A 25,503-nucleotide genomic window follows, 5' to 3' on the forward strand; every position below is an offset into this window, starting at 1 on the left:
ACTCTGCTGATGTAAGACGTTATCCTAAGCACCTTGCTCTGTTCTGAGCCAGAGCCTGTATTGTTTCCATTTTATGCTGGGTCCAAGTCTGCTGTCTGTATTGTCCATGGTGTCCCAGAAGTTTTGGTAGATTTCTGTGGACTAGAGCTATGATAATTGCAGTCTAAACAAATCTTGGGGAGCAAATCATATCCTGGGGCATCTGGGAGACAAGAAACTTTCCCTTGTTGGAAATGCAGGAGATGTGCATTTGCATCTTTTTGGGAGAAGGAAATTGGTAGCTTTCCCAGCTCATACAAGGGGTGTGTGCTCAATTTTCTTACAGCTCTGAGAGCAAATGATGGTTGGCATAAGCATTTGCACTTGTGGTTTCTTTCTGTGTGAGCACTTGGTGTTTATTCTCTTCCTGCAGGTAACTAGCCAAGAGTGTGTGGTGGCCTCTGTATAAAGCAGCTCTTGAGTCTGTGCTGGGATTTGTGTAGGTTGTTCCTTTGCCATAGGAAAGGTGAGTAGGATTATTTCCATGTGTTGCTCTAAGGCTTTCTAGCTTAAATGCTTCCATAAGTGGACTGATATTTAAACAATGCTGTGACTGCCAGTCCTTTCTAAATTTATTTGAGAATGGTGATTCTGCCTAATCTTTTATATGACTGAACTGGAGTTTATGGTCCCCAGATGATCTTAGGTCTTTGTATGAGTCTTTTTTTTTTTTGTTATAATCATTGAGTTTTTAAGTGGTTTTGGCCAAAAGTACCCAACTAAGAACATGTGTGAACAGGTGCATCTCCTCTATTGTTGGGTCTTGGTTTTTTGTATTGGGTCTGTTGTGGTTTAACCCCAGTTGGCAACTAAGCACCACACAGCTGCTTGCTCACTCTCCCTGCCCCGGGTGGGATGGGGGAGAGAATTCAAAGGGCAGAAGTAAGAAAACTTGTGGGTTGAGATAAGAATAGTTTAATACTTGAAATAAAATAATAATAACAACAATAATAATAAATTGTAATGGAGAGGAAAACAATGAGAGAGGAACAAAACCCAGGAAAAACAAATGATGCGACTGCTCTCCATCTGCTGACCAATGCCCAGCCAGTCCCCAAGCAGCAATTGCCTATCCCTGGCCAACTCCTCGCAGTTTATGTACTGAGCATGATGTTATATGGTATGGAATATCCCTTTGGTCAGTTTGGATCAGCTGTCCTGGCTGTGCCCCCTCCCAGCTTCTCATGCACCTGGCAGAGCATGGGAAGCTGAAAAGTCCTTGTCTAGTGTAAGCACCACTTAGCAACAACTAAAACATCAGTGTGTCGTCAACATTCTTCTCATACTAAATCCAAAACACAGCACTATGCCAGCTACCAGGAAGAAAATTAACTCTATCCCAGCTGGAACCAGGACAGTGTCCACCCTTTATTCTATACTATCTATGTCATGCCCAGGTCCTACACTTTCCAATACATTCCAATTAATCACCACCGCTTTTCCTGTCTTTTGGTATATATGCACAGATATAATTTCCTTAGGCTATGGGCCATCCCTCTAAAATGTCTGTTGAGTTCATTTAGTTGATGACTTTAGGCTCCATCTGTCATAACAGTCTTTTTAGGGCAGGAGAGATGGTGTGTGGTGTTAGATTGCTGCGTGCTGAAGCATCACTGCTGCACTTTGCTCAGTTTCATCAAAGTTCATTCTTCATTAATCTGGGTGATTCTTACTGTAATACCATTGATATGGCATATAGCAACCATAGAAGTGATGATACACAGTATTATATAGCAGTTAACATCATACAATTTAATTCACTGGCTATTCTCACCCAAAATCAAATCCCCTTCAGGGACACACTGGACTTCCCCTATCCTTCTGCATCACCCACCAAGTGCACCCAGGTCGTTGAGCAAAAGCAATCCCACGAATGCGTTTACCTCTCCCCAAGGCACTAATAACCCAGACTGTCTTCCCCAGTGTATTTCTTATGTACATGGCAGGGACTTTATCCACTTCTACAGTATGTAAAAGTTTTGATTGGGCAGGGCCAGCTTGATTGGCAGATCCCCTAGTGTTGACTAACCAGGTGGCTTTTGCTAGATGTGTATCCCAATGTTTGAATGTCCCATTGCTCTCAGTGTAGTCTTCAGCAGTGCATTGTATCGTTCGATTTTCCCGGAGGCTGGTGCATGGTCGGGGATGTGATATACCCACTCAATGCCATGCTCCTTGGCTCAGATGTTTAGGAGGTTGTTTCAGAAATGAGTCCCCTTGTCTGACTCGGTTCTTTCTGGGGTGCCGTGTTGCCATAGCACTTGCTTTTCAAGGCCCAGGATAGTGTTCTGGGCAGTGGCATGGGGCACAGGGTATGTTTCCAGCCATCCGGTGGTTGTTTCCACCATGGCGAGCACATGGTGCTTGCCTTGTCGGGTTTGTGGGAGCGTGATATAATCAATCTGCCAGGCCTCCCCGTATTTATGTTTCAACCATTGTCCTCCATACCAGAGAGGCTTTACTCGCTTGGCTTGCTTGATTGCAGCACATGTTTCGCATTCATGGATAACCTGTGCAATAGCATCCATGGTCAAGTCCACCCCTCGATCATGAGCCCATCTATATGTTGCATCTCTTCCTTGATGGCCCGGGGTGTCTTGGGCCCACTGAGCTATAAATAATTCACCCTTATGTTGCTGGTCCAGATCCACCTGAGCCATTTCAATCTTAGCAGCCTGACCTACCTGCTCGTTGTTTCAGTGTTCTTCAGTGGCCTGACTCTTGGGTACGTGAGCATCTACGTGACGTACTTTGGCTCGATTCACCTTCTCCTTCAGCAGTTTCTGTGACTTGGAGTTGTGCCTCTTTGGAGTAACCATGGCATTTTTTTTTTTTCAAGCATTCTATCACTTCATCAGGATCCTGTAGTTGTTTGGGAGTGAAGTTCCAGACCACTGGAGGTGAGAAGTTCTTTAAGTACCTGCTTGTATTCTCCCACATGCCATGCTACCCATGACCATCCAGCCTTGGGGCAGATCTCTGGATGATTTTTTTTCAATAGTTGTTTAACCCTAAACAAGACCTGAAACATGTTCAGGAGACGTAGCAATAGGAGCATGCTGGCTTGAACATCCCTAGGATGGTAAAAATTCTTGAAAGCTGGTGTGACTAGCCTAAAGGAGAAAGTGAAGGTGAAAGAACGGGGGAAAGCATCCCCCTCTGTCTTCCCATAGATTGGTTCTCCAGGGAGAAAAGGTGGAGAGTGTCATTATTGATAATTTCCAAGAGATGGCACCCGAGGTACAGAGAGGACAGCAATACCAAATACAGATACCAAATTAGTTTTTTTAGCAATAATATTATCGTATCAGAAGCTGATGTTATACAGTACAGCAAAGTGATAATCCTGATCCATCTCCCAGAAGTGATAAACAGCACCACAGGGAATACATACTGTGGGTAAGGATTTACATAACACAACCGTGTGAACAAATAAAACAACATTGTGACTCGGGGACTATTAAATGCTTGTAACAAATTTATTTTAACACGGTCATATCTGTTGTTATCTCAGCCCTTCGAGCCCCATGTTGGGTGCCAAAAAGGACTGTTGCAGTTTAACTGCAGTTGGCAACTAAGCACCACACAGCTGCTTGCTTACCCTCCCCCCCAGTGAGATAGGGGAGTGAATTGGAAGGGCAAAAGTAAGAAAACTCATGGATTGAGATAAGAACAGTTTAATACTTGAAATAAAATAATAATAACAACAATGATAAATTGTAATGAAGAGAAAAACAATGAGAGAGAGGAACAAAATCCAGGAAAAACAAGTGATGCAACTGTTTACCACCCACTGACTGATGCCCAGCCAGTCCCCAAGCAGCAATTGCCTATCCCTGGCCAGCTCCTCCCAGTTTATATTCTGAGCATGATGTTATATGGTATGGAATATCCCTTTGGTCAGTTTGGATCAGCTGTCCTGGCTGTGCCCCCTCCCAGCTTCTCATGCACCTGGCAGAGCATGGGAAGCTGAAAAGTCCTTGTCTAGTGTAAGCACCACTTAGCAACAACTAAAACATCAGTGTGTCGTCAACATTCTTCTCATACTAAATCCAAAACACAGCACTATGCCAGCTACCAGGAAGAAAATCAACTCTGTCCCACCTGAAACCAGGACAGGGTCTTAATTTGGTTTTGTAAATTGTATTATCCACAGGAACAGATTACATAATCAACTAAACTGAACAAGGAGGTATCTGCAGAGATAGAGCTTTTTATGGGGCTATGCTTTGTGTAGTAGTTCATGCTGTGAACACACTGCAATTTTTAATTGTATCTTTGGGATGTTGTAGAAAGATAACTTTGGCTTTAGATGGAAATGCTGTCTGATACTCCATTTTGTTATATACCTGGTATCTTAAAGGGTGTAGTTTAGTATCATATCTGATGTGACATGACACCTGAATCCCAACAAGAACTGATTTCTTTGATTAATGTGCAACTGATTATTGTGAGTGGGAAAAGTGGAACGTGCAAGGGATTTTGACTGAGATGTTCCTTGTCATACATAAAATGCAGGCCTCCTTTGCGTGAAATCACAGAAGACTTTCCCTTGTAGTTACCAACTGTCTATTGTGTGTCAGACAATACCTCCTGATATTCTGTAAAAATCTGTCAGTCCTCAAAGGCTTTTTAATCCTGAGCTGTACCAGTAGTCAGAAGTTAGAGCTGGGGAGGTATTCCATAGTGTCCTTGTGTGATGTAGTGTCTGTCTTCTGTGGGAGTAAAGGAGAACTAAGCTGCTGTTACAGTCAAGATCAAATTACTGAGGCTGTTAATGAATTCAACTTTTCTATACACTTTTTGAAAGTCTGGTAAAAATGAATGCTGATAGTGTGCTGGGTGCTTCCCAAAACCCAGAGTGCATGGGCCTAACCCGTCCTACTGTCCTAATTCAGGGTCACAGTGGGCCTGAATCTGAGAGACTTGGAGTGTGACTGAAGCAGCTCAACTGATACGAGATGATGGGAGCTCCCATAAGCATGTGTCTTATGGAAATCTAGTCCAAAGTTGTGTGTGCAGAAATCAGACCTCAGTCTCCCACTGTCCATGGTTTTGAGAGCACTTAATGTTCATTTGAGTATACAGCAGTCCTCCCAGTGCAGAGTGTTGTATTTTTATATTTTTTCCCCTGCTCTGTCCATTGCTATCTAGTCTGTGCCATCTCAGGTCAAAGTGATCAGGTGCAGCTTTCAGAGTTGCAATACTGTGTTAGACGGACGTTTCAGGCATCACACAGTCTGCTAGAAGATTCTTGGCCACATAGCAAAAGCTTGGGTGAGTGGTCAAAATCCATCTCCCATTGAAGACAATCCAGAGGTGGTGTTGCTTAGTCAACAGGAGCAGAGAAAGATGCTGTTTGACCTTATGAATGTGTAGCTGTCTGTTATTTAATGAGGACAGAAAATACACCATTTGTGCCCACTGCAAAAGTAAAAACATAATCCTGGAGCCTGACAACCTGGCACTGTAATTCATAGACACAAGAGGGAAAAATATACTTGAAAGTCATGAAGGGGATGGAATAATCTGTGAGATCGCTTCTGGATTCAATGAAATGAGGACTTACTAGTTGTGCATTGCATCCCAGAGAGGCTGTGTTGTGGCACTTGAGTGTGGAGGAATGATGGAGGAGGTGGCCTGGGGAAAAAAATCAAGCAGAGACTGGCATAATTAGCAGGACAAGATGGGGATGTGAGGAAACAAGTTATGCAGAGCATGATTATGGTGACATCTCCTTTGAGGAAAGCTAATAAGGTTCTGTGTATTGCGAGTTCCAATTCTGTGGTCCTCCTCTCCAATTGCTCTGGCCGAGGATCACAGTTGTTATCTGTGCCTGCGTTCCCTTGGAGCCAATGTGGGTCCGGGCAGCTCTTACGAGCTTGGGCTCCATGTCTTACCTCTAAAAAGTTCACCAGTGAGAGTGAGATCTGCTTCCCTGGTTGGGAGCTTCTGATGTTGAGTGAGGCTCTGTGTAAGCACTTGAGGGAAATCTGTAGGCAGGAACAGCTTGTATAAATCTGCTACTAATCAATTGGTTAAGTGGGCTAGTTGCAACAAGCTGGGTGGAGGATGGTGCTGTTCCTCCCACATGAGGGTGGGAAGGAATTCAAAGCCAGGAGACCTCAAAGATAACATGCTCAGCAGACACTTGATTCTTTGGTTGTTTTGATTCTGATAGTTGTCTACTCTTTGCTGCCATATTACTATTTGTAATGCATTATCTGTGGGATGTTTGATGTATCTGTCTCCTATCTCTGTCCAGATGCATCATTATTAGATGCCAGACCAGTTGTCATCTGTGCTAAGCTGCAACCAAAATGGCTAAGTACAGGCTTGTTCTCTTAAGACATGGGGAAGGAGCCTGGAACAAGGAGAATCGCTTCTGCAGCTGGGTGGACCAGAAGCTGAGCAGTGATGGGATAAAGGAAGCTCAGAACTGTGGCAAACACCTTAAAGCACTGGGCTTTGAGTTTGACCTCGTCTTCACCTCTGTACTCAGCCGCTCCATTCAGACTGCGTGGCTTATCCTGGAAGAGATGGGCCAAGAGTGGGTTCCCATTCAGAGTTCCTGGCGACTGAATGAACGTCACTATGGTGCACTGATTGGTCTCAACAGAGCAGAAATGGCTCTGAATCATGGGGAGGAGCAAGTGAAAATATGGAGGAGAAGCTATGATGTTACCCCACCTCCCATAACTGAATCTCATCCTTACTATGAAGAGATATACAATGATCGCCGGTATAAATGCAGTGATGTCTCTCAGGATAATCTCCCAAGGGCTGAAAGTCTAAAAGATGTGCTTGATAGACTCCTTCCTTATTGGAATGAAAAGATAGTGCCAGAACTGAAAAGTGGCAAAATGATCCTTATATCTGCTCATGGTAACAGCAGCAGGGCATTGCTCAAGCATGTGGAAGGTAAGTGTCGTCTTTTAGCCTTTCCCTCTTCCCCTTATTCAACTGCTTAGAGCTTTACATCTTGTTCTGTAGTGTATATTACTTACCTGGGCAATGTAACACTTAATGTCTGTGGTCTCCAAGGAGAAAGTAAAAAGTTGGCCTATTGGAACAGGAATCAAACTGGGGGATGTGGAAGGGGGAGAGAATTAGTTAGGTTAATGTAGTTAAGAAAAGAGCCAGATGCTTTCCCCTTGTTTCTCACTGCTCATTTTAAACTACTGTATCCAAACTAACTTTGCGGTTGGTCTAGGTAGATACTCTTCAGGCTCTAACTATTTTTGGATTCAATCAGTTGCTTTGTCAGAAAGATTTAAGTCATAATCTGTTCATTAAACAAGCATTGCTATAACACAGCAGAATAAAGTGCTTGTCTTGGGTTGTGGAAGACATTCTTGACTGTTACTGTGGTGGGTCACTTTTGAGGCTTCATTCCTGATAATTCTTTACTTAAAAAAGCTGCTGTGACAGGGAGTTCTGCAGAGAGTAGGTACTTTCTAAAGCTTATGAAAATACTGTATTATTTCCCGATATAGAAAATGCCTACTAATAAACAGGTAAGTTGGTAGCTTAGCATAAGGTTGCTTATTTATTTGGGACTTGAAAAGGTTGTGATTTATCTTTAAGGCATTGCTAGATTCTTTCCCCCCCCCACCTCTTCTTTAATGACATGGCTTCTAGTTTAGGTCATCCTAAACGGGAAGATGGACTGTATTAATTTCTTTGTCTGTGGGTAGAGTAGAATTTAGTGATTATACATGTATGAATGCAGCCTACTAGAGGTGTAGTTGCAAGTATGCACAGACTGGATTGTGTCCACTCATTTTTTTAGTTATTTAAAAAATGTGTGTGTGTCTCTACAGGTCTGACTCTGCTGAGTACTCTTTGCATTGCTGGAACAGTCAGGACAGCTGATGCTTTAGCAGGAGTCAGAAGTTGGCAGAGCAAGAGGACAGTTTTCGTTATATGTTGTTAGCATTGGAAAGGCTCTCTAAAAGTAACATTTTCTTCTTCAGGCAGCAGTCTTGTGCTTGCTGATGGAAGTGTCTTGTCATAACTTAGCAACTGTTTGTTCTGTGACACCTATTGGTATGGACCATGACCTGTAACTCAGGTCTTTAGGCCATATTTTTTCTTTCATGGTATACCATATCTGATGCATTGAAAAAGCAACAGCAACAGGATGTTAATGAGGACGGTATTTAAAGTAACCATAGCAGACTTGTTCGATAGATCTTACTTTGGATGCTGAAACATCATATTGATTATGAAAGCATCAGTTGCTAAAATTTGCTAAATAAGCATCCTAGATGCACAGGATCTATTTACAGGTGATTTCCTCAATTCTTTGAAGGAGAAATAGTTTGCTCTCTTGTCTAATAACTGATACTTTAGATTGAGACCCTCTTAGCAGTGTCCCATAGTAAAGACAACATTAGTGTAATAGTCGTGACCAGCTTGCCCTGTTTCTGTTGAAGTACTAATTGGAGACCAAGTCTAATGGACTAATTTTCCAGATGACTGGCAGAAGGATTGATGGACTGTCTCGACTTCTTTCTTCCCTCCTGACCATTTAACCTGAGGACTGGCGTTAAGTACCTCAAGACAGGGTATTGTGGAAGGCCTGGTTCTAGAACTTCCTCCCTGTGGAACGGTTGCCATCTCTTGGATATGGTGTGGTGGTCACTGAGCGTGATAACCTCAGGGTGAAAAATGGAGGGGAGGAGTTACCTAGACTCTTGAAGAAATACGCAGATGTTGCACCCATTGCACTTGTCTGGTTGTGGTCACAGAGCTGGGACAGAGCTCTGGAACTGGGCTCGCAGACAGAACATGGTGAGGGGGAAGGCCTGATGCTGATCTCACCAGTTGGTGAGCAGGGAGAGCAGTGCCCTGAAGGATTTTACTTTTTTGCATTGCTGTAACTTGTGCAGTTACAGTATTCCAGTAGTTTACATGCTGGAGCACAATCCACATTAGTGAGTCCTGGTGTGGATTGTGTGTTGAGGACTACCTAATAAGATTATTTTACTGATTTTGCTGCTCGACCTTCTTAAGGAAATACTGCTTATGTGACTGTGGTGTCTGAGGGCAGTTACAGAAACCAGCTTGAGATCTAACAACTCACTGCTGCTGAAATGAAATGGTCTTGCACTCCCCATCATGCATCCCAGTCTTTGCTCTGTGCTTCTGCTGCTTATTTCTTGGGACCTTGTTGGGCCTTTTTGCAAATTAACTTTGCCTGTAAACTGGCAAGAAACAGCAAGGAGTGAGTAGTTTTCTGTCATGTTGGTGGTTTGAATCAGCTCAGGGAAGGGGGTGGTAAGTGCCTGATTATAGTGCAAAAGGGCTGGAACAGCCTGACCAGGACCTGCAGCTGGGACAGAAAGGTTTCAGACATGAGTTGTTAGCGACTGGTTTCTACAAACTTGGGCTTGAGGGACTCTCAATAGTGCTTCAGCCAGGGATGGAAACCTTTTGCCAGAGCTCTGTCCAAGGGAAATATGTATGCTGGTAGGCTCCGGAGTTGTATGCTCGGAGAACTCTATTTGTCACACTGTTGCCTTGAGTTCCTGGTTGTGGTGGTGCAGCCTGGGTCTTTACTCCAAGATTTCTGGGACTTTCTCACCTAATGCCATAGTTGATAGCTAGTGCTGGTAGAAGCAATCTCGCACCTCTTTCAGCCTATTTAATCTTGGACTGCTTGAGGAGTTTTAAGGCAGGCTGGATTTCTCTATTGCATGGGAATATGATAGATTCATGGTTTGCTTTCCTATATTGTCATACGGGGATGGCCTCAGTAATGACTACAAAGTCAGACTGTGATCAGGAGCTGTTTATGTAATGATGTTGTATTGAGTCTGGCTGAGATGGAGTTAATTTGGCACGTTGGGTGCCAAAAAGGACTGTGGTGAGTTGACTTTGGCTGGATGCCAGGTGCTCACCAAGCTGCTCTATCACTCCCCTCCTCAGCAGGACGACGGGGGAGAAAATAAGATGGAAAAAACTCATGGGTCAAGATAAAGGTAGTTTAATAAAGCACAAGCAAAGGCCGCACGCGGAAGCAAAGGAAAACAAAAGATTTATTCTCTACTTCGCATCAGTAGGTGATGTCCAGCTACTTCCTGGGAAGTAGGGCTTCAGTACGCATAGCGGTTGCTTGGGTTGCTCTGGAAGACAAATGTCATAATAACGAATGCCCCCCCGCCCTTCTCTTAACTTTTATTGCTGAGCAGATGTTGTCTGATATGGAATATCCCTTTGGTCAGTTTGGGTCAGCTGTCCTGGCTATGTCCCCTCCCAAGATCTTGCCCACCCCTAGCCTGCTGGGTGGGTGGGGGGAAATGTTGGAGAGACAACTTTGATGCTGTGCAAGCACTGCTCAGCAGTAGCTAAAACACTGGTGTATTGTCAACATCTTTCTAGCTACCACTACAAAGCACAGCACTATGAGGGCTGCTGTGGGGAAAATTAACTTCCATCTCAGCCAGACCCAATACAATGTCAAGACAGGGGGAGAAAAAATATGATAAAAGGCTTGTGGGTTGACATAAGGACAGGGGAGAAATCACTCACCAATTACTGTCATGGGCAAAACATATTTGCCTCGGGGAAATTAATTTTAGTTTATTGCCAGTCAAATGAGAGTATGGTAATGAGATATAAGCCCAAATCTTAAAAACACCTTCCCCCCACCTGTCCCTTCTTCCTGGGCTCAACTTCACTCTTCATTTCTCTACCTCCTCCCTCCCCCCAAGTGGTGCAGGGGAAAGGGGAATGGGGGCTGTGGTCAGTTCATCACACATTGTCTCTGCTGTTCCTTCCTCCTCACACTCTTGCCCTGCTCCAGCGTGGGGTCCCTCCCATGGGAGACAGTCTTCCGTGAACTTCTCCAACGTGGGTCCTTCCCAGGGACTGCCATTCTTCATGAACTGCTCCAGCGTGGGTCTCTTCCACAGGGTGCAGTCCTTCAGGAACAGACTGCTCCAGCAAGGGTCCCCCACAGGGTCACAAGTCCTGCCGGCAAACCTGCTCCAGCATGGGCTCCTCTCTCCACAGGGTCACAGGTCCTGCCAGGAGCCTGCTCCAGCACGGGCTTCCCATGGGGTCACAGCCTCCTTTGGGTGCATCCACCTGCTCCGGTGTGGGGTCCTTCATGGGCTGCAGGGGGACAACATACTACACCATGGTCTTCTCCACAGGCTGCAGGGGAGCCTCACCATGGTCTTCACCATGGGCTGCAGGGGAATCTCTGCTCCAGCATCTGGAGCACCTCCTCCCCCTCCCCCTCCTCCTTCCCTGACCTTGGTGTCTGCAGGGCTGTTTCTCTCACATATTCTCACTTCTCTCCTCTGGCTGCTGCTGTGCAGCAGTTTTTTTGTTTCCCCTTAACTGTGTTATCCCAGAGGCGCTACGACTGTTGTGGATGGGCTTGGCCTTGGCCAGTGGCGGGTGTGGTTTTGAGGAGGGGTGGGGGCGGGTCTGTCTTGAAGCTGACTGGCATTGGCTCTGTCGCACATAGGGGAAGCTTCTAGCAGCTTCTCACAGAAGCCACCCCTGTAGCCCCCGCACTACCAAAGCCTTGCCAGGCAAACCCAATATGGGCATAGAAAATCTTTGCAGACATAAGGGTAAAACAGATGTAGATAATACGCTGCAGCCATGGTTGTAGACCATCTTCTTCCTTTTTTTCTTAAAATCTGCACAGTGAGCTAACGTTCTGTAAAGATTAATAGCCAGATTCTAACACTGTGCCTACTGAAGCTAGGTGCTCTGCCAGCCTGCAGGGGGGGCAGAATCTGGCCCTGAATATTTAACTTAGGCTAAAGCTTCAGTATTTTCATTACGCTTGTGGGAAGGATGCTATGACCTGATTTGGATCTCAATTACAAAGCACCAGTTCTAGAACAAGCCCATTGTGGCTGAATTTATGCATATGATCTTGTGTGTTTTGTTGGATGAATCATCTGGCCTCAGATGTAGTTGACATGCAGGGGAGGAGGGGTGTAGCTTTCTCAATAGCTGTTGTGGTTATTGTGTTGCTCTGACCATAAGAATAGAAGGAAGGAAGTTGGTAAGAACCATGGTAAAGTGAGAGGGAGGGAGAAGCTGAGCCAGCCCTTGTAGAAGTTGGCTGTAGGTGCTCAAAATCAAGCCCAATGGGGTTTGCCTCTATAGGACTCTTCAGGGTGCACTTCATGGACTACCAGGTAAAGGGGAATTCTTAAGCTTGCACAGAGATACTGCTGGTCTCTGTGTGTTTGATCACTCAGTTCAGTTAAATGGAGTGTGAGTGAGCTGGGAAAGAATTCTGAATGTGATTTGGAAAGATCTTTTTTGTAATAAGTGCTTTACCAAATTCTACAATGTTCATGTACCTAACTGCTTCCTGCTGTACAGCTGCTATTAAGGAACAATGTTTAACAGGTGCTCATGAGAGAGAACATGGGAGGTGTCCACTTGAGGAATGTAGTTGCCCAGTCAGCATTTTATCTGGGGTCCTGAGGAAGACATCCTGAGTACTTCAGTAATGTCTGTGGGTTCTCATGGCTATAAGTAGGTAAGACCTTAGTTTTAAACCTTTTCGGGGAAAGACTGCTTCTAGTAACACTGCTGAGACCCAGGCTTCAGTACTATACTGGAGGGAAGAGTGTTGCTTCTTCAGTGGTCTAATTTCCCATTGCACCTTGTAGTCTGCGGTTGAGTCCTTGCCCTGATTTCACCCTCCTTCCCTGTGAGATAAGGTGGGGCTGTGACACAGGCAAGCTCAGATGAAGCGCAAGAAAAGGTCACTTGGCTATAGTTACAGCACATGAAGTAACTGGATAGCAGTTAGCTCGTGCTTGTGATGGCCAGAGTGTAAGATGTGATCTCGTTATCGTTCTCCTAGCCTGCTGGGTGGGGAGTGTTCTGTGTGCATTTTGCCTGCAACTGAAGAGCTTGTGTGACAAGCCTGATCAGCATCTTGCTTCCTGAAGAACAGAAATACTATACAAATACAGTAACAGTGCTGAAATAAAACAACAGGACACAATTGTTTCTTTAGGATTTTCATCTGACTTCAACTTGCAGTTCCTGCCTTCTGGCTGTGAGGCAACATTTCCGTACGAGGAAAAATCTCAAGGAGAAAGCCAACATGCTTGCTGCAGCTTGTTTATCCTAGACTGCACTGTTTTGCTTTGTAAGTCAATACTAGTTGACATTGGTGTGGTCACTTTGTGTTCTGTAAAAACAGTAAAATGCATTTCTGAATCCATGTAGCTACAGCTATTTTGTTTAATCCATCTTTAGAGGAAACCTTTAAATATCCTGGCTGCTGACCACATTATGTGGTTTGCCTAAATTCTCCTGCATGACTTCATCTGCTCTGTGTGTATCTGAATGGTTTAGTCTGGGAGACTGAATCTGAGAGGTGGGCAGAACAGTTCCTAGGGCCAGATTCTCTGTGGATACATGGTGACGTGTATGTTGTTAAAATTTAATATGTTTAAGAATCCTTGAAATAAGAGCTCAGGCAGCTTGGCTGCTTGTTTTGCAAACCAAAGTCCTTGAGAATAGTGCTTGTGCCTGGTAAATAGACTCAGTAGTTTTCCCATTGATTTGTGTGCGGTTTTAAAATTATAGATGCTCCTTTCGTGGCTTTTTGTAGGTCTCTGATTCTGCTGCCTACAACAGGTGAATTATTTATCCCTTGTATACAGGGATTGCTAAACTGGCAGAGTATGCCTTTTATTTTAATGGACTGATGGCTCAGGATGTAACAAGGTGTAAGCCTCTTGCAAGGGTTTGTCTGTTTCTCTTGCTCCATGCTCTTCTGAAACTTAGGGCTTATCTACAGCTGAACTACTTGGCCTAATCAAAACAAGGATAGGTCACTGCAAAAGTTGCATGCTTGTGTAATCTCTGAGCAGGGGCATAAAATGATTCTCACCTCATGATTAGTTCTGTTTTTTCTGACCTGTTGTCATCCCACTGTTGCTGAGTGGCTTGACTTTGTGGGTTTTCCTGTTAGTATGTTGGCTCTGCTTTTCTACTTAATGTGAAAGTCCCTGGTAAATTTGCATCCATATGTTCTGAGAACCATCTGTTTTGTCAGCTGTTCGAGAGGATGTTTTCTTCATGCACCTTGGTCTAGTTTATATGGTGTCATCATTTTAGAAGCTTAATTGTGTGTATTTTCTAAGCACGAATGACTCGAAGCTGTCCTGCTTTACAACAGTAGGCTGTTGCTGTGACCTCAGTGCTTCTAAAAAGGGGAGAAAAAAGAAATATTGACATTCCCAATGACAGTAGCTTTGTTTTGCCTGAAATTTCTGAGGAATAATATCTCTGCAGTCACTGCTTTTTAATGCAACTACTTAGACCTTGTGTGGAAACTTTACTAGGAGGTTTGATCTCAAAATTCACTTGGATGCTTTGGCCACTTGTGTGTTTGATGTAAAAATAAGCAGCAATTTCATTGAGATTAGAGCCCCAGAATATTTTAATTAAGCACAGCTAGGTAAAATAAATTTTCTTCCCAGGTACATGTTACTTCTCTGAAGTGGAAAAATACAGGAAAGTGCTCCAAGTTGTATAAGTTGACTTTCTTCCTTCTTTTCTTCCTCTCTCCCTCATTTGAAAGTGGAAATGAATATCCTGTATCTAGTAATTCTGAGAATAGTACTGTAGGGAAGACACTATAAACTTGCTTTTGAGAAATCGGATGTGGGCAAACAGTGATCCTTACACTGGACGAATTAAATACTGATTTTTAAGACAGCTTGTGTGAGAAGCTTTGCATAGAGAATTTAAGAGAAAAATTAACCTTGATATCCTGCCTTTTTAAAGAGGCTGTTTGTATTGGTTGCTTAGCAGAGGTTGTTTCATGTTGGAGTAGCACTTGTGGATTCTAATCCTCTTTTGTGATGCATGAGTTGGGAAGATACGGAGGAGAACCTATTGTCCTCAATGTCCTGTATTAAAGGAAAGGTATAGTCTCCAGGGTAATCTCTTCCTGTTTATTTCACGTGTAGACTGAAAAACAAAGAAACTGTCTTCATCTTGATGGGAATTCCCTCCTTCAGCTGTGCCTAAAGCGCTAACCAAACTGTGGTCTAGCTGGGAATTGAGCCTTGAGAAGCTGGTGTTGTTGATGGAGGCTGGAATATGTCTTTGACTGTTTTATAACAGAAATGAGGCTGAGCTAGGCAGGCAATTAGGAAGCTGTGCACTAGGTGTAAATCTGTGTGTGTGTTTTTTTTTTTTTTTCCTTTGGCAGGCATCTCCGATGAGGACATCATCAATGTTACTCTCCCCACTGGTGTGCCCATACTTCTTGAACTTGATGAGAATCTGCACCCTCTGGGCCCTCACCAGTTTCTGGGTGATCAAGAAGCTATCCAAGCTGCCATCAAAAAAGTGGAAGATCAAGGGAAAGTAAAATCTGCTGAGAAGTAAAATCCCACTAACACAGCTGTTTTCAAAGTGTGGTAATAAGTGATGATTTATGTATGACTGCTAGGTTGCACTCTGTGAAAGTCTCAATTTCAAGCACTAAATAATTGGAAGGGACAGTTGTTGAGTCTCGCGTTGGTAGATTGACCCTCTGCCTTTCAAAAACTGGAATTTGAATCTCAGCATGAGGTTACGGATACTGAAAAAAGAAATCAGGAGATCATTCAGGTAATAGAAACTTGCAGGGCAGTCTGCCCCACATCTAGGATTGAGGGTGGCCCAGTACAGAAATAAAGGGATATGTTATTGGTGTATACCAATAATCAGTCCTGATCTGTTAAGGGGAAAAGCACCACCTTACTGGACTAATTAAGTCCAGGTTGTTAGAGGCACTAAAACTTTCTCACTGATAAAACGGCACCAGGTAACAGAGTTACCCAGTATCATCCTTCTGTGTCAATGGCCATGACAATTTGTTCTGGATGGAGTTCCTTCGGTCTTTCACAACACTTTCAGCTGTACAACTCTTTGCCTTTGTTATTTTGAGTCTTCCAAGGCCAGTTCATGGTCCAGAGGAGAATTTTGTAGAGATATTCAGACTGTTAGAGTTTCCGTGGTTGTCTTTTGTTACACTATATTCCAGTTTTTAAGGAATCTAGAAGGAATCCCTTTTCCTCCACCATCTTTGCAAAGCCTAGCATGACTGCGTTTTGCTGGCTTGCAATAATAGGATTTAACTCAGACTTTAGTCCACAAACTAAGTACAAAGGTTTCCTGCTCAATATTTAAGTTATCACTTAACTCTTAGTGAATGACCTGAATAGCTTTGGAACACTTAAGTAACATTTACTAGAGGTTTGATCATCTCTTAGCCAAGTCGTTAGAATAATTCCTGTTTACCTCAGTAAAACTGGATATAGGAAAATCCCCCTCCAAGCTTTCCTGAGTTGCAAAGATCTCTTGGTAAGTATGTTCCACAGTAATATTACTGTGGCATTCTCTATATCAATTTCTCTGAAGGGCTGGAAGAGATGCATAAGGCATGTAACGTGTTACTGGGTGCAGCTCATTCAGCCATCACGCTGGTAGGGAAGGATATTCTGCCATGCCTGAAAGTGTTCTATAAAACTCTCCTCACAATCATAGCTTGATTCATGCTGAGTGTGGCCTTGCCGTTGTGTTTGGCACTAAATTGGAACAGTTCACGCTGTGGTTGGGTGTAGTGTAGCATGTATGGCAGTTTGATGTTCTCTTTATGTACACAAGCATCAGGATAATTCCACTTTTGAAGACTTGCTCTAATCTTACTTGCAAATACGAAACTGTTACTTAAATTTAGATCTGACCCAGTGTCTCAACATCTGAGCATCTGGATTCTGACCTCAGTTACCAACATGGGTGGCACTTGTGTATGTACTGTTTGAGCTGAATGTGTTCTCAGCATGGCCCAGCTACAAATCTCAGAGAAGTAGATGAGAATTCCCTTGGTATGATGATAGCATAAACTTTTAAAATCCTGGAGTGGCTGCTGCTTTGCAGTGAGCAGCTCTGTAGCTCATTTCATAAGTGTGAGAGGATGTGTTTTTCCTTTGAGGAGAGCAGTGTGACAGCATGGTGTGCCTTTAACAGTCTCCTGTTATATGGAGGTAGACTTTCCAGGTCTGATGCTGGCTCGCGTTAGTGTAGTACATACTCTATAAAAAGACCTCTTGCTAGATGGTAATTTCTCTTGCATGAATGATGCTTGGGCTTCTCTTTGGTTTTGTTTTTGTAGCCCTTGCAGTAGAAACAAAGTTATATGTTTCTCTTTTAAACATAAAGCTGGTAGGCTTCCTCTTGCTTTGTACAAGCAAGGATATTTCAGTGTTTTTTCTCTGAAATACTATTAGCAGCTTTCCTGCTACTCTATTTGACACTGACTTATTCCTTTCTGGGTTTTTAGTTTTCTGTGCATAGAGTAACTCTGAATCTTAGTTGATACTTTACAAGTCCGTGTTATGGAATTAGGTTGTTGATCAGCAAATGTTCACCTGTCAATGCCCTGAGGAGGGTCACTGGCACTCAAGTAGTTAGATCCTTCCCCAAACATTCAATGTGTGAAGTTCAGGATCAAGTAAAAATTACTGTAGGCTTATTAACAAGGCAAGCAGAGCCACCTGTTGTCAGTGGGAACTGCATGCATCCAGATGTGTGGGCTTACAGGCCTTGGCTAACAGTATCCATATCCCTTTGGTATTGTGGTATTGTAATGTGGAACTTCTTCAGGACTTGAGATGCAGCTGGAATATACGTGGAAACGAACCCAGCTGAAGTGGGAGATACGCTCTTTCCTCCCCGTCTCTTAGAGAATTCATGATCTCTTCTGGGGATGGAGTGGGGAATGGAAAGATGGATGACTGAATGTAGAGAGCATTAATATTTCTTCTTGCAGCTGAATGGATGAAATTGACTGAAAACACTCTCAAAGAGTCATGGACAGTAAGAAAAGAACAGCAGCGTGATGTTTGCAGGTGACATTGTTTCTACAATGCTGCTTGAGACATAAATAGTGACAGTGCCCTGGGAAGTTTGACTTCATTTGCTTTGGTTGTGACTCCAAAGTGATGACAGGATTTTACATGCATGTCTGGCAGCAATACTACCTCGTAAAAGTATCAGATGGAACCAAGTGGGGATTTCATTGTGCTCTTTAAGATTATTTTAACACCTTGTAATACTTGCTTCTGAAGAGCCTTCTAATTAAATTCCTGATTCATAAAATGTGTATATTGAAGATCAGAAACCAACTTCCATCAACAGTGGCATAAAGATGCCTGATCTTCAGGCATAGCCATATTAGAGGAAGAAATGAGAATCTTGCTGGTGGCTTTAGAAATTAGTGGTTGGAAAACATTTTCCCCATGTTTGATTGAGTATGCCTCAAAGTCCTATAAGGTAACTGGTGTTTCTACAGTTGACACTATGGATGTGGTTGATTTGGTTTGTTTATGCATCTTTAACTTGTGGTTCAGTAGCAGTAATAGCTCTAGAATCCTCTTGAAAACCTTTGTAAATATGGTGGAGCTGGCAGGTTCTTTGTAACTCAATAAATTCACTTGAAATAGAATTTAACTTGGCTTCAGTCTTTCTTTCTTCTACTCCCTTCCCCTTTGTCTCATTTCCAGGGCTGATAGGTAAATAAAACTGTGACCTTCAAGGTCCCAGAACTCATCAAGCAGTTGTTGATCACATAACATGCAGTCAGTTGGGTAAAAATAGTGTTGGAGCAAACACTGCATCATGTTTACATGTAAAGAAGTTGGGCTGGAGGAGAATACATACCTGTTTGAAACTATGGGGGCATTTGCATAGGAACAACAAATTAAACATTTAGTTCCAGAACTATGAAGCTAAACAAATGTTCACTGTTTCCCATGCTTGCTTTTCTTTTTGATCAGAAGCATTATTTTTTGACGGTGTTTTTAAAATTGTAGCTTCTGGAGACAAAACCAACCCCTTCACTCTGGTGTCAAGCAGAGTTGTGACTCGAATGACAAGAGCAAGGAACTGCAAGCCTGCTGAGGACTGTTTCTTGTTATTGACCTTCACACAAAAGGCCTTGGATACTGGGATAAAGTTCCTAAAAAAAGTTTAACATTCAGGTAGAAATGGGGAAGACAAAACTGTATGGCTTAAAACAAAAGCGTACTGAAGAAACTGACTTCTTTGAAGTTGGTCTTATGATTGTGTTGAGAGTGAGTGGGGAATGGAGCAGATCTGTCTGAGCCATTTGTGTACCAATTCAAAGTTGTATCGGTGTTTTAAGGTGTATTCTGCCCCCTCCTTCCCCCAGTCACCTTATGTACTTTGCTCTGCCTTGGCTAAATTCTGCCTTAGTTATACCTCAAGATTCTTCCTGAGTCATGTCCACTGTTTCATGTGTGGGAAAAGACCATCTAAAGACTGGCTTGGTTGAGTCCTCTGTACCTTTTTGTTTAGGAAAAGGTTAGAGTGCAAGGGAGTTTACTATGGTCAACTTGGTCTGCACAGCCTGAGGAGAGACTGACTGTCTCTACCCAGTCACATTTTCAAAATTTACACTTTGCTTCTTTGTTTTCTTAGGAAACTTTTTAGTCTATGGTATTGATGGAAAGTGTCTAAGTGCCAGTTGAATACCAAACCAATCCAGCTCTACCTCCACAAGTTTGCAGTCACTCTGTTTCAGAGCTGCCAGTTCTCAAAGTTCATAATAAATGGCACTTGGCAATTGCCTTGTCTGTCTTCTGTGTTGGCCACAGCCTCTCCTCAGCCTTAAATTCCCATGGGCAGGAAAAAAAGCAGATATAATGACAAGAAAGTTTGGAGCTATAGTAGGAATGGACTCTAGTGGTTCAAATGGAGACTGCAGAAGGGTTTGGAGAGAAGGAACTCCCCTTTGAGAGCTGTGCCAAACAGGTGTTGCTGCCTTTGTGTTATAGCGGCCAAAGGTTCTGGGGGTGGGTGAATACAAAAGGGAACTTGACTTTAGCATCACACAGAGGGCAGGCTGGCTATGACAGGGCACTCCTCCCTCCTACTACCTTGTTAGCTTGTTAGTCAGCTCCCAGGCCTCCTTGGGGATATTCTAGCAGAATTTAGCAGCCATGTTGTGTCCATACTCTACAGAAGGAAGGGGGAGAGAGGGAAAAAGCTCCCTGTTCTTGCTCTTCATGTTATGCTGACAGAGCAGGGGAGGGCAGCAGATACCAGACTATGGATGTTGCTGTGCTGTGAAGTCAAGCTTAGTGCAATAAAGTGGTCTGAAGATAACTTTTGATTGCTGTTTTTGAAAGGAGGGGGCATTGACCCACAGCTCAGTCAGAGATGGCAACACAGATGCTGCAATTACTCTATCAGGCTCCAGAAAGCAGCTGTGGCTCTAATGGGACCCCTGGCATTAGAAGTGCTGTGGCTGCAAGCATATGCTTCATTAATACAGTTGTGTTTTTCCTCAGGTCTCTTCCAGCTCCCCCTCAGCATGGCATGTAATCTTGAGCCATGTCCCCACCTTCTGTCTCGCACTTGTATGAAAGAAAAGTACTAGTACATATTAAATAGGTAAGAGAAATTCTGTCTTCTAGAAGAGCAGTGTGAGTCCAGTGACAGCAAATGCTCAAATTTTGGTTGCTGTTGGCCTCGGAGGAGCCAAGCAGTACTTTGCTGCCAGGTTGGTCATTTCTAGCCATTAGGAACAAGCAGCACAACTGAGTATCATGGAGGACCCTGATGCTGCCAGAGCTGTTTAGTGGAAGTGTCTGTCTCTTTCAATTAAAGACGTTTTTCCTCCTTGTTCCTGGTGCTAACCTAGCAGAAGTGCTGGAAAGGAGGAATGTGCATTTGCTATTAATCCCATAATCTAAATTGGGGATGCTTTGCTGAGGAGTTAACTACCTAGTAAATCCTGCTTTCCTGACAGATGCTTGTCAGGCTCTCAGTATCTCTAGTGTACTATGGTTAAAGCTGAGCTAGTTCTCTGGTTCAGATCTGTGGCTCTCCAGCTGTTCCTAAACTCTGCTGATTGTGCTTTCCAGGATCTGTACAGAAGGCTAATCTGTACTGGCTAAGCTAGGAGTGAGCAAGCAGGCATAAAGATCCATAACTATCCCTAAAGACAAAGCAATTGCTTTTAGACAGATTGCAACTGTAGATGGACTTGCAGAAATGCAAGTGGGCAACAGGTGGAGCAAGTGCATTGTGGTAAGTATGTGCGGAAAAACGGGAACAATTTTACACTCCTGTGTGCATATAGGGATAGCAAGGCGTAGTCAACCTCTCCTGAAAGGCAGCATGTTTTATCTCCGCCAGCACTGCTCTACAGTTTAACAAACGGTGAAGGCGATTTAGTTCTGGTGTGGAATAAATTGCAATCATCATCTAGGTCACTTGTACAGACTGGTGATTAGTCCTATTTTTGTCGTGCATTGGCAGCTTCACTAGGCTAGATAAATTCAATAGGACAAGATTGGCTATTTGCAGACAGATATTTAGTCTGCAAAAAAACCCCCAAAAGCCCACAATCCTGGTCAGTACATTAATAACTCTGTGTGTCGGGAAAGGTGGGGGGGGAAGTCAGTGTTGCATGGAAAAGGAGCTCACCAATGAGCAGATGCCAAATAAATTTTAAAAAATAATAAAAATTGGAGGGGGCCTTCGGTTTCAGGGATCTGCTTTCAGTTACTCTTGTACTAATTTTTCCAAAAGTCTGTGTATTCTTCTCCCTCCTCTATCAGAAGTTGTGGAAATTTATAAGCCTTTTACATGCTTTCAAATCGAGCTTTAAGGTAGGCAGTCCAGATGCTCCCTTGCACGTATCTTGAAAAATGTTGACTGATGTGACTTATCCAAGCAGAGTGAGTCTGTAAGAGTAGCTGATAGAAAAAGACCCTAGCAAAGCAAATTCCCAGTCTTGTACTGCAATCCCCAATATCGCTGCCTTCCCTCACATGTTAGTGTGAAAAATGCTTGTTAGTGATACAAAACTCATGAGCTTTGTTTTTGCATTTGCTGTGTATTTCAACCCATGCCTGTAAAGGAATGTTCTTTTAAGTACATGCACACACAAATTTCAATTTTATGAAATATTGTGGGAACTGGTACTCAACTTTTGTCGGGCAATAACAAAGCAGAATAAACTTTCACAGGTCTCGTTTTCCCAGATGAAAGCCTTGGGAGACCTACTGAAATGAAAAGTACTTTCTTTCAATACTGGAAAACTTACGTTCTTTGTTTTCTCTTCCATGTGGTTGGCTCAAGTGATTTCTGCAGCCAGCAGCTAGGAATACCTTCCATGAAGCTGTAAATCCTTCACACGGGCTGCTGATAAGATATTTCTGAGAAGATCTGTAAACTATTATTTCATGACCTCATCTCAGTATTGGGGATAACTGAGGTACCTACACAGTGATTATTAGTAATGTAATGTCAAATATTCCTTGTTATTTTAAAACTGCATGCCTTCTCTTATTCACAGGTAAACTTTATTTGTTTCTCAGAGTCCCTGCTACATTTCGTAATTTTAATTCTCCCTGATGCCAGACTGGGCTTGATCTGATCCCAATCATGTGCTGGCTTATATAGTAGATGAACTACATTTTAATATTAAGTAACATACACTGGCAATATCGGATGCAGGCAGAGACTATGCAAATAATGATTGCAAATACACATGGTTATTTTTATGCATATATAAATGGATAAATTGTTTTTTATTTTTCTTTTCTCTAACTTTTCTAAAAAAATTGTAACTATTTTATATTATTACCGGTCCTATGCTCTGAATGTCCTTGTTCACGTTGCAGTGTTAAGTAGGTTTCACGTTAGTATATAAGTCTGAAGTCCCTATTCTAAAGTGCAGTATGTAAAGTAGAAAGTGAGATTACCACATCAGCACTTCTGATCTATAAGCTTGGTTCATTTTGCTCAAGTTTGGAATTTGCCTATAAAACGCTAACATGTTTTGGTGGCGAAGTTTGTATTTTAGCTGAAGAAAAGTACAAATATATTTTGCACTTGAAGTTGGGCAGAGTTTCTATTTAATAGATCTTAGAACTGAAATTTCAGGCACATCAAGTATCCTCTTAATTTTTTACCTTCCCAAAAGTATCAGAATGTATGATTGTGAGGGTTTGATTTGTTAAGAAAGGTGATTGAAAAATAATTTTGAGGCTTCCCTCAGGGAATTAACTAGAATATGTGATTTATCAATGTGATTTTTCTGCAGCACAGGAATTCTGCATTTTGATTTTTCTTAAACTATGGACTCAGTAAGCTATGGCTCTAAGTATAACAAGTTAATTAAATTCTGTAAGCAAATTATTATTCATTAGGAGGATAGGCTAGGGATTTTGGTACTTCATTCAAAGTTAGGAGTTGTGGATTCAGTTTTGCCATAGGCACCTCATCACAGGCGGGTCACTTACTTTTCCCATCTGTGAAATAGGGACCTCAGAACTTCGTGGCCTCATGTGGCTGTGCCACTTTCATTAGGAGCTGAGATGCTCCAATATATGACAAGAGGACTTGTTCAATAGGATGTGGAAGTTCCAGCACAGGGTTTGCTTCAACAATGTGTCTCTTGTTTCGGTGCCCAAATGTGAGTGAAGATCCTTTTGAAAATCTTTGTGCACTTTTGAGAGCACTTGCCTACAAGTGTTTAGTAATGTCAGTGTTAAGATTAAAAAAAAAAGGCCTGAGAACCTAACAGTTTGGGGCAGAAGTCTCCTGTCATTTCCATGACTAAATAGATGGGCCTGCCAGCATCTCTCCTCTTTATGATGGTTCACAAAGGTGTTGGTAAAATCAAAACTTTGTTAACATTTAGTATAATACAGGGGTTTTTAGGCATATGCTTGAACTGCCAATATGAACAGGGTTCTCCCTGATGGGAGGAGTATTGTTGCCCTTCTTTTGGCTTTCAGTTCTCCTGGCAATGCTCTTGCACTGATTATTGATGTGGAAGAAATCTCAGTGATTCCCTCCCACTTCTGCAAAGGGCAGCCTTGCAGTTGTGTTGTCAGCAGTCTTACTTGAGCAGACAGTGTACTAAGCAGTGATAGTTGTGTTGCAAATACGTAGTAGGGCAGATTCCCCTAGCTGTGTACCATCTTCGTACTGTCTTCACACCTCAGGCTGGGCTACTACTAAAGATGCTCATGAAAAAAATAAGTATTTGTGGTGTATAAAGAAAATATATTGGGTCTGTATCACCCTGGGGAAAAATGTAAATACAGTTATTTCTGAAAATGAAGCGTATGGCCTTCAATATCAATGTTTTAATAAAATTATTACAAGTATAACTATAACAATGTTTAAGATTTTTCTGTGTGTCCAAGTTTTTAATTTAGTGCCACTGTAACTTGCAGTATCTCTTATGTACAAAGGACAGTAAGAAACTGATGCCTGCAGTTATTCTTTTCTCTCTTCCCGATTCTAATTTAACAGAAAAAAAAAAAAGTGTTCCGCTAAGCTTAATACTTAATTGTCTTCAGAAATACACATAATTCAATTTGACTTCAAGAGCCATAAGATCATAGAATTGTAGAACAGCCCAGGTTGGAAGGGACCTCAAAAGATCATCTGGTCCAACTTTTCGTGGGAAAGGGAGCCTAGATAAGACTATCTAGCACCCTGTGCAATTCCATCTTGAAAACCTCCAGCGGTAGGGACTCCACATGTCCTTGGGAATATTGTTCCAGTGATTGAGATGAAACCACTCCTGGTGCAACTTGCACCCGTTGCCCCTTGTCCTGTCTACGTGGCTCCTCGTGAAGTCGGAGCCTCAGTCGTCTTTGTAGCTGCCCTTTTAAGTACTGTGGAATACTGTGATGAAGTTCCCCCTGAGCCTTCCCTTCTTCATGGAGAAAAGACCCAGCTCCTTCAAGCTTTCCTCATAGGGCATGTTCTCCAGACCTTTGATCACCTTCGTGGCCCCCCCTTTTGGACCCTCTCCAGTCTGTCTGCATCTTTCTTGAATTGTGAGGATTAGACAGACACAGCACTCCAGATCAGGCCTGACAAGCGCTGAGTAGAGTGTGGTGATCACATCTCTATCTCTGCTAGTAATGCCCTTGTGGATGCAGTCCAGGATCCGATTTGCCTTTATTGCTGCAGCAGCACACTGCTGACTCATGTTCGGCTTGTTGTCCACCAGGACCTTCAGGTCCCTTTCAACAAGGCTGCTCCCCAGCCACAGAGATCCTAGCCTGTACTGGGCTCTTTGGTTATGTCGTACCAGGTGCAGGACTTTGCACTTGTCTTTGTTAAACTTCATACAGTTCTTGCTAGTCCACTCTTCCAGCCTGTCCAGGTCTCTCTGTGAGATGGCTCTCCCTTCTGACGTGTCTACCTGTTTGGTGTCATCAGCAAACTTGATGAGGGTGCTTTCAGTTGCATTGTCCAGATTATTTATGAAGATGTTGAACAGTGTGGGGCCCAGTATTGATCCCTGGGGGACTCGACTTGTGACAGGCTGCCAGTTTGAGCAAAAACCATTGATCATCACCCTCTGAGTGTGGCCTGTGAGCCAATTTCCTACCCATCTCGCAGACCACC

The 25,503-nt window shown here is 43.0% G+C and overlaps 1 protein-coding gene across 1 annotated transcript; it reads left to right on the forward strand.

Annotated features, from left to right (window-relative positions):
• The first annotated feature begins 409 nt into the window (after positions 1–409).
• Positions 410–15,624, forward strand: BPGM (2,3-bisphosphoglycerate mutase). Its single transcript, XM_009587460.1, has 3 exons — positions 410–505; positions 6,305–6,960; positions 15,260–15,624. The coding sequence occupies exons 2-3, from the start codon at positions 6,360–6,362 to the stop codon at positions 15,436–15,438; spliced, it is 780 nt and encodes a 259-aa protein (XP_009585755.1). The 5' UTR covers positions 410–505; positions 6,305–6,359; the 3' UTR covers positions 15,439–15,624.
• Positions 15,625–25,503: the final 9,879 nt, after the last annotated feature.

The sequence above is a fragment of the Fulmarus glacialis genome, unplaced genomic scaffold (assembly GCF_000690835.1).
Source record: "Fulmarus glacialis isolate BGI_N327 unplaced genomic scaffold, ASM69083v1 scaffold11081, whole genome shotgun sequence".
Taxonomy (NCBI): domain Eukaryota; kingdom Metazoa; phylum Chordata; class Aves; order Procellariiformes; family Procellariidae; genus Fulmarus; species Fulmarus glacialis.

Excerpts from the sequence above, each read along its gene's own strand:
- BPGM (XM_009587460.1), top strand. The coding sequence starts at position 6,360 with ATGGCTAAGTACAGGCTTGTTCTCTTAAGACATGGGGAAGGAGCCTGG. Across the intron at positions 6,961-15,259 it reads ATTGCTCAAGCATGTGGAAG|GCATCTCCGATGAGGACATC; the intron begins GTAAGTGTCGTC and ends TTCCTTTGGCAG.